This window comes from Myotis davidii, unplaced genomic scaffold (assembly GCF_000327345.1).
Source record: "Myotis davidii unplaced genomic scaffold, ASM32734v1 scaffold865, whole genome shotgun sequence".
Lineage (NCBI taxonomy): Eukaryota > Metazoa > Chordata > Mammalia > Chiroptera > Vespertilionidae > Myotis > Myotis davidii.
This window is the reverse complement of record NW_006296406.1, coordinates 492,249-501,805: the sequence shown is the minus strand read 5'-3', so window position 1 is coordinate 501,805 and position 9,557 is coordinate 492,249. Positions and strand designations below refer to the sequence as shown.

The 9,557-nt window shown below is 42.5% G+C and overlaps 1 protein-coding gene across 1 annotated transcript; it reads left to right on the top strand.

The window, feature by feature from the left end:
* The first annotated feature begins 4,994 nt into the window (after nt 1-4,994).
* RNF148 (ring finger protein 148) lies at nt 4,995-6,053 on the top strand. Its single transcript, XM_006771422.2, has one exon. The coding sequence runs from the start codon at nt 4,995-4,997 to the stop codon at nt 5,904-5,906; it is 912 nt and encodes a 303-aa protein (XP_006771485.1). The 3' UTR covers nt 5,907-6,053.
* The last annotated feature ends 3,504 nt before the right edge of the window (nt 6,054-9,557 follow it).

The window sequence follows — 9,557 nt, the reverse complement described above, 5'->3', positions numbered from 1 at the left end:
ATTAATCACAAAAACAATATGTAATTATATATGTGTTTTCTGATGGTCTTAGGTGACCCCTGTGAAAGGGTCGTTCAACCCCCAAAGGAGTCGCAACCCACAGGTTGAGAACCACTGGTATAAAGTGATGGAGCCATTACCATTAATTTATATGGAAAAATTTTTAGTATTCCCAGAGCCCAGAATAACCTACTAAATCGTAGCAAATACACTCCATTACTTCCTTTTTTACACTAAACATAAGACCCTTATGGGCTCTTTTAAGTTTTTCTGATACCTTAGGACACATTTTGCTAATGGGTGCGCAGACTAACTCAGCATAAAGCACAGATGCTCACAGATACAATACAAAGCTATGGTGGGATGATGCTGAGATGCTGAGGGTGTTTCCCAGGGAAGGAGCTGGCGGTGAGCACTGCCTCGATGATGACTGGCTGCAAAACAAATGCTGAATGCTATTTTCACTTAAAAAAAATATTGATTTTTGAGGTGGGGCGGGGGGGTTGTGGAGAGGGGAGAGAGAGATATCAATTAACACTTAACTTATGCATTCATTGGTTAATTCTTATATGTGTCCTGACTGGGGATTAAACCTGCAACCTTGGCATATTGGGATGATGCTCTAACCCAGCGGCTCTCAACCTGTGGGTCGCGACCCCTTTGGCGGTTGAACAACCCTTTCACAGGGGTGGCCTAAGACCATCCTGCATATCAGATATTTACATTACGATTCATAGCAGAAGCATTCATTACAGTTATGAAGTATCAACGAAAATAATTTTATGGTTGGGTCACAACATGAGGAACTGTATTTAAAGGGCCAGAAGGTTGAGAACCACTGCGTCTAACCAATTGAGATACTTGGCCAGGCCTCACTTTTCACCTTTTTTCTTTTGTTTTGTTAATACTCTCCCAAAGATATTTTTTCCATTGATTTTTAGAGAGAGTGGAAGGGGGGGGGGGGGGGGAAAGAAATAGAGAGAAATTGATGTGAGACACATCGATTGGTTGCCTCCTGCATGTGCCCCCACCATGTGAAGATCGAACCTGCAACCCAGGTATGTGCCCTTGACTGGGAATCAAACCTGTAGCCATTTGGTGCACTGGCCGACACTCTTAACCACTGAACCACATGTGGCAGGGCTCACCTTTTTTTCATAAAGGTGAAAACTCTTTGGATATCCTTTGGTTGGTGAAAACAGCTCCTCACGAATGTAGGTCTTGCATAAAAGTGAAGTGGCGTAACCTGAACTCTCGAAAAGCAGGGCATATTTGTAAAGAGGCCAAATGGCCAGGTGGAAGGAGCAGGGACTTTGGACCCCCTGGATCAGTCCACCCCAGCGGTCTGTGCCAGTCCTCTTTAGCCTGCCTGCAAAGTTCAGCAGAAGGAAAGCCCAGTGAATACTTGGCTGATGAAAAGGAAGGCGTTCTGTGTATTAGGTAAGTGCTGCTAAGGAACAGATTCGAGTAGTGGCTGTTAGCCGGCACCCGCCTTTCTCTCCCACTCAAACAGTCTGGCCCCAGGATAGAAGACTGAGATCTGGTGCAATAAAATGAATGCATTGTTTTCAATCTTCATGAGCTAATAGGTGGTATGGGCAGGTCTGGACTGTTCCTGAGGTCTCCACCGTTTCTATTCCAAGGAGAACAGGAAATGGGGGTGGTTTGAGGGCATCGTCCTCAGTGGAGCATTGTCAATTACTAGTATAAAAGCTCACTCCATGATGAGAGCTTAGACGTGATTGTCCATCAGGGATAGTGAGTTCTGGGATGGATCCTCCCCCCATGGCTGTCCCATTGGAGAAAAGTTTCTTAGTCTTATTATTGGCACTGTGGGCCAGATAGTGATTTATTGAACAGGTTGTCATGTGCATTTTAGTATGTTTAGCAGCATTCCTGACCTCTACCCACCAGATGCCAGTAGTCCTCCCCCTTGTGACAAACAAAAATGTATCCAGAAGTAGCCAAATCCCCCTTGGGAGGCAAAATCACACCCCCCACCTTGGGAACCAGTGTGGTAGAGATAAGGGGTTGCTTCTTACAGGTAGGCGCATTTGTCCTAAGAGTCAGGTAGGAGAGCAGGGAAGTTCTACCTACTGTTGTCTTAACTACAGCGAGAAAAACACAGAGAATTCATAAATTCTTCAAATTGGTCTCTTCAACTACACAAAGAATCTCTAGGTTTCAGATGAATTTTGAGCCTAAATATAGTTACTGTTTAAACTCTTCACCCTTAAAATTCAGCAAACTAAAAAAGTAAAGTTAGAGTCACATCATTAAAAAAAAATCCCACCCCAAATGTGAAATAACCACAAATTTAACGAACAGCTTTTAATATGATGATGTCGATTGTCTTCTGAGTGAGGCTTCATTTTCTAGATGTTCGTAGGAAAAGCCAGGAATTCACACTTTGTTTGAACCTGGGAACAGTCTACATGGAAAGATAATGCAGATGAGAGCAGAACAATGTCTCAATACAACTGTATGAACGGGGCAAGTTGATTGGCTCCAATTTTATTTTTAAAAGCAAGTATGAACTAAAATATTATGGGCTGGTAAGTATAATAAATGGTTTTTACAAAATGCCTAAATTCTCACCCTGGTCAGTATGACTCAGTGGTTGGAGTGTCAGACCACACAGGGAAGGGTTCAGGTTCGATTCCCAGTCACGGGCACATACCTGGGTTGCAGGATCAACCCCCTCTCCAGTTGGGACATGTATGGAGGCAACCAGTCCATGTGTCTGTCTCTTGTCAAAATCTCTCTCTCTCTCTCTCTCTCTCTCTCTGTCTCCTCTCTCTCTCTGTCTCCTCTCTCTCTCTGTCTCCTCTCTCTCTCTGTCTCCTCTCTCTCTCTGTCTCCTCTCTCTCTCTGTCTCCTCTCTCTCTCTGTCTCCTCTCTCTCTCTGTCTCTCTCTCCCCCTCACCCCCGCTTCCCTTCCACTCTATCTAGAATCAATGGGAAAATATCTCCAGGTGAGAATTAACAAAACAGAAAGACTGAATTATCTCCACATGCCTCTGATTGAAATGTTGGTGTCCATTTGCACACTGGGAAAGGGGATCTCCCCGGCCCCCCTTTTTGTATCCCCAGGGTTTTATATGAAGGCCTCGTGCATGGAAATGTCCTATGTAGTAAATAATAAATGTTTGAATGCTTGTTGCCAATGTATTGACTCCCTGAAACAGACTTCCGTGAAATTTTAAAATCAAATCAAACAAGCATTAAAACACCTTTAAAGTAGTGGAGATTCTGTAGTTCGCAACGTTAAAGTAACATAGTGAATTGTGACAGTTGTGGTCATCCTTCCTCTGGGTAACCCTCTTCCAGTTACCACGTCTGTTAATTCAACCTTCAAAGTAAAGATGTCTCTCTATCTTTACTGATATTTCAGGAGGTGGAGCTACTCGCTCCTTCTGCTGCAGCTCATCTCACCAGTCCATTCTCCTCCTCCAGCCCGTTTTCCTCATAAGGCAGTCAAAGCACACGTCTTTAAAAGTGAACACTTTGAGACACTTATATGTCATTTCCCAGCTTAGAGCCCTTCAGTGCTTCTCTTGTCCTTGGGACATAATCCAAAATCCTTACTCTGACGTTCATGACCCTGAGCACGGCCCGCCCTTTGCCTCCCTCATCACCCTTAGCTCTCTCCTTTCTCACTTTGCCAAACTTCTGTTTCTTCAGATCCTTTCTCTTGCCATCTTCCTGAAACTGCGGTTGCTCCTGCCTGAAATCTTCTTACCTCCTTCTTTGCTTGGGCAATTCTGATTTAGCTTTCAAGTCTTAGGCTAAGTATCACTTTCTTAGAGAGCAGTGCCCTGGACTTCTTTAATCAGAGGTCACTCCCTGTTACATCTCTTCTTTCTCTCGATACCCTGTTTTCTTTTCAGAGCCCTTCTCAGGACTTGCACTTAAGCATTTCTCTGTGCATTTGCTTAAAATCTGCCCTCACTGGATAACGTGTTCTACAAAGTAGGCGTATGTCTGTGTTCTTCTTTGATGTAGGACCCATCTTAGTATTTGTCTAGCACAGTGATGGCGAACCTTTTGAGCTCGGTGTGTCAGCATTTTGAAAAACCCTAACTTAACTCTGGTGCTGTGTCACATACAGAAATTTTTTGATATTTGCAACCATAGTAAAACGAAGACTTATATTTTTGATATTTATTTTATGTATTTAAATGCCATTTAACCAAGAAAAGCAACCAAAAAAATGAGTTCGCATGTCATAGGTTCGCCATCACTGGTCTAGCACATAGTACAATTGCAGTAGCTATTTTTGTGAATGAAGCTGAATTCTCCTTGCAAGATGATAATATATTGGGCTAACAATGTAAGTTTATATTACACTGTCCCCATGTTGAGTCTTTAGGCCTGCGCACGCATTTGCTATTGGAAGACGTTAGGAATGATTTGTTCCCGCTTCCCATAGAATGGCATTGTAGGTAGCATACCATCCAAGAAAACTAGCGACTGGCCAGGTACGTGATGGCTGCTTTCCCTGACAGATAGTAAAACAATGAGTGTGAACATGGTTAGGCAGCTTTTCAACCTATCCAGAATGATGAAAGAAACCCAAGACTGTAAATATAATATTCTTATCTGTTTATTCATTGCTTTAGAGTTTATTCAAATTGTTAAGAACCATGAGTCATTGCTTAGTTGCTTTTTGGCCAATAGGATTTCAGTATGCAGTGCACTAATATAAACTCTTGGATTGGCTTAACTACCTCTGATGTCACAATTCACCCATTAGGAAGTCATAATTTTCTTGAAATCACATTGTGCTAACAACTCTTGTTTCATTGTCAGAAGGTTATCTACACAAAATAAAAATACTGGAAGGAGCAAGATATCTTTTATCCAGGCAGACCTTTTCCATTAACATGCTGTAATTATCACCTGTGAACAATTGAAGCTAGCTTTTTTTTTGACTTTCTTTTATACTTGGTGTTTTGTTGTTCATGTGTGTCAGTTCATAGGCAGATAGAGGAATGAGCCTGCTTAGAATTACTCCTTCAACTCATGGTTCTGTTTCATCTCGACTCTTGAGGCTCAGCATCTTCCTCCTGCTTAGCCTCCCTGACGCAAAAGGAAAAGCCATTTGGACAGCCCACCTGAATATAACATTTCAGGTGGGAAACCGCATTATATCCGAACTAGGAGAGAGTGGAGTATTCGGGAACCATTCTCCCCTGGAAAGGGTGGCTGGTGCGGTGGTACTTCCGGAAGGATGGAATCTGAATGCTTGTCATTCTCTGACCAACTTCAGCAGGCCTCAGCCGGAAGACTCTTGGTTGGCCCTCATTGAACGGGGAGGCTGTACTTTTACGCATAAAATCAATGTGGCAGCAGAGAAGGGAGCCAACGGCGTGATCATCTATAACTATCCAGGTACTGGCAACAAAGTATTTCCCATGTCTCACCATGGCACGGGGAATACAGTCGCAGTGATGATAGGCAACTTGAAAGGCCTGGAACTCCTGCACTTGATTCAGAAAGGAGTCTACGTGACGATCGTCATCGAAGTGGGGAGAATGCACATGCCGTGGCTGAGCTATTACGTCATGTCTCTGTTCACCTTCCTGGCTCCCACCGTCGCCTACCTTTTCTTGTACTGCGCCTGGAGGCCGCGAGCACCCAACTCTTCCACCAGGAGGCGAAGACAGATAAAGGCAAATGTGAAGAAAGCAATTGCTCAGCTTCCACTGCGGGTGCTCAGAGAAGGGGATAAGGAGCTGGATCCCAATGAACACAGTTGTGTTGTTTGCTTTGACACATACAAACCCCAAGATGCAGTACGTATTTTAACTTGCAAACATTTTTTCCACAAGGCGTGCATTGACCCCTGGCTTTTAGCCCGGAGGACATGCCCCATGTGCAAGTGTGACATTCTGAAAACTTAAGAAACCCAGAGAATTTTCTGAAGATGTAACCACGTCTTTTCAAAGATTAAAATTAGATGAGTTCTTTTAGCACTATATGTAGAGAGAAACTTCAACTCCAGCTTCTCTACCCAAGTAGCAAAGAGGGTGAAATTTGTGTGTTTTTAAAATAAAACTCCATATCATGCTCACCTATTTGAACTTGTTGTTTTTCTAAGAAGTTTTAGTTGTTATACATTTTCGCTCTTATTTGCATAAGGACATTAGCATATGTTAAAAGCAAATTAGTCTTTACCTTCAAATTACAATGTCACATTGATGTCACAGAGAGTTAGTCATCATATTTTAATGCAGTGGTTCTCAACCTTCCTAATGCTGCGACCCTTTAATACTGTTCCTCATGTTGTGGTGACCCCCAATTTCATTGTTACAAATTGAACATAATTAAAGCATAGTGATTAATCACAAAAACAATATGTAATTATATATGTGTTTTCTTATGGTCTTAGGGGACCTCTGTGAAATGGTCATTCGAACCCTAAAGGGGTCGCGACCCACAGGTTGAGAACCGCTGTTTTAAAGGTTTTTATGTTAATTTTTATACTTTATTACCATAGTTTCTTTAACATTTGATATGTAATATTATCTCTGCTTAATAAACTTTATTATAGGATAAGATATTGATTTAATGCTCCATTAATTAATTTTATTAATAACCAAAGGATCTGGTTTCCAAAGTTACTAACTGGGTAGGTAGTATCCTATATAATAAAAGCATAGATGCAAATTGTCTCGTTGGCCGGGAGTTCAACCAGGGGCTAGGACAGGCCAGGGGAAGGGAGCGAGGTCCTGGCTGGCATCTGGCAGCCGCTAGGGACCCTACCAGTGCATGGATTTCGTGCACTGGGCCTCTAATATTCTTAATTATTTTAGACTAGAGACCCAGTGCACGAAATTCGTGCATGGGTTGGTTCCCTAGGCCTGGCTGGTGATCAGAGCCGATTGGGGCCTTCTGGCTGCTGGCCAGTGCCACCCACTGTGGTCAGCGCATGTCATAGCGAGCGATCGAACTCCTGGTCTCCCAGTGGAACTCCTGAGGGGACACTATGCATATTAAGGTTTTATAAATATAGATGATAGCACTTTTAGTTATGTAACTAAAACTGTTTTAAATTGTTATAGGTCTCATTTAGGGCAGCATTGCAAAAAATCACCTTTGTTTACCAGAGCACTTTGAAATCCTACCATAGTAGGATTGGTCATCAGATTTCCCTTCTAGAAATAAGCTAGTAAATGCTTTTCTTCTAAAAATACTGGTGTCTCTCTTTAATAATGTAGAAAGTGCAGAGTTGAAATTTTTAGTTGCCCTTCTGAATTCTGTCTTTTGCTTTACTTTGCCTTTTACTCTTTTCAAGCATATGAATAAACCCCTGTATAATCATGAGAGACTGAAAGATTTGGGTTACATTGTTTTGATGAAAATCTCTCTTTATGGACAATATGCTGAACCACTGATGTCCCACTCAGATGGCACTTTGTGTGTCCACACACTTCATACTAACTATACTGTCTTTTTAAAGAGTGGACTGTATGGAAGTACAATCAGATTAATGGCCTTTGGTAAAGGAAATTGACCATTATGAGCTGAGCATTTCATGTCAGTAGTCTCTTATTATGCTACTTTTTGCTGGGCACACATGGCCCTTTTCTCCTTCCTCTTTTCTGCCTCAAGTAATCATGCAGTTGATTCACAATTCATAAGAAGTACTAGCATCCATTGTCTTGGTGAGACCCGACCAAAAGTGTCCCTTAGCATCCTGTGCATAGAGGTCAAAGGCATTCATGTTCAAGGTCAAAATCCTTCACTGATTTCCTAGCTGGTGAATAAGAACCACTGAAATATACCCCCCAAAAAGTGTATGGCAGCCCCAGTACTGCCCATGTTTGTTAGTTCACACTCTTTGGCTTGAATGTCAGATGGTGCCATTGACATAAGTGTAGCTAAAATAAAGGCAGAGCTGACAGTGTGTATGTGAGGTCTTCCTCTAGGGATGTTTGTTGATTTTGGCAAACATTTTATTAAAAACATTTGTGGCCTTTAATAGTCTCTGCTATGGTTGTTTTTTTTTAAAAAAAAAATATTTTATAGATTTTTTGTTTTTGTTTTATAGAGAGGAAGGGAGAGGGATACAGAGTTAGAAACATCGATGAGAGAGAAACATCGATTCAGCTGCCTCCTGCATGCCCCCTACTGGGAATGTGCCTGCAACCCAGGTACATGCCCTTGACCGGAATTGAACCTGGGACCCTTCAGTCCGCAGGCTGATGCTCTATCAGCTGAGCCAAACCGGTTAGGGCTGTGGTTGGTTTTAAGTGGGGACTTTGAAACTCTTCTTTTTAAAATCAGTAGTTACACTTTTGTTGAAAATGAGTTATACTAAACTAAAACTGTTGTATTTAAACTTTCCTGCACCCTTCCTTTTCTTCCCTCAAAATATTGTTAGATTATTAACAGATGTCAAGGTCTGCAGAGAAATGAGATTCATGTTTCTGTCTTTCCTGCTGTCATTCCTATATCTGGTCAGTGTTAAGTGTGCGGCAGTGAGGCAGGTGTCATTTAACAGGATACCCTACTTTAAAAAATCAAACCCACACCAAACTTCTGAGGAAGATTTTAAGTCAATTTAGTACAGTGGTTCACATGATAAGTAAAAAATGTGCATTTTAACCAAATGTGAGTTAAAAATGGGATTACAGAATTCATCATTTTTACCATGTATTTGGTGGCAGTGCTAATTTTAAATTATTTTGTTAAAACTTGCCATTTTGTTGAAAATATTTTGAAGAAAAATTATAGTTATACTAGTGTCCCAGTGCATGGATCTGTGCACATTGAAAGGAAATTAATTAGAAAAAATATTTTAATATCGGTGTTTGCATCTTGCTAATGGAAAGAAAATTGGATTCTACCGAGTCTCCTATCTACCTACTCCAGGACTTCTGTGAGGATCAAATGAGATGAGGCATGGGAAAACACTTCATAAATATTTGGTTAAAGTGTAAAATGTTTGCACCCGGCTATAAAGCCAGTGGAGTTCCTGGGCTGAAGAAACTCCAAGGATGCTAGTCCCTAGGGGGAGGAAGCCAGGCGTTGCTACGTGATGTCAGTACCCGGTGCCCACAGCCACTGTTTCCGGGCTGGGCTGTGGCTCCATTTTGTACCATGGGGTCTCGGCAGTGCTGGCTGTGATTTGTTGGGGTGTCACTCTGGGGTGATAGTGGGGCCTGTGTCCCACTTGGGGGAAGCTGAGTGTTGGTTTATTGGTGCCAGGTCTGTGGTGCCATTTATTTTTAAATAGCCAGTACACATCATGGCATCTCCTGCGTTGAGTGTTTGCCCCCTGGTGGTCAGTGTGCATCATAGCTACTGGTTGGACAGACGCTGACACTTAGACTTTTATATATATACTAGAGGCCCAGTGCACAAAAATTTGTGCACTCAGGGGGAAGGGGGGTCCCTCAACCTGGCCTGTGCCCTCTCGCAGTCTGGGACCCCTCAGGAGATAACGACCTGCTGGCTTAAGACTGCTCCCGGGTGGCAGAGGGCAGGCCCAATCCCTAGGTGCAGCCCCTGGTCGGGCTCAGAGCAGGGCCAATTGGGGAGTTGGGGTG

What these genes read in the sequence shown, in the direction of transcription:
- RNF148 (XM_006771422.2), top strand. Translation starts at nt 4,995, where the DNA reads ATGAGCCTGCTTAGAATTACTCCTTCAACTCATGGTTCTGTTTCATCT.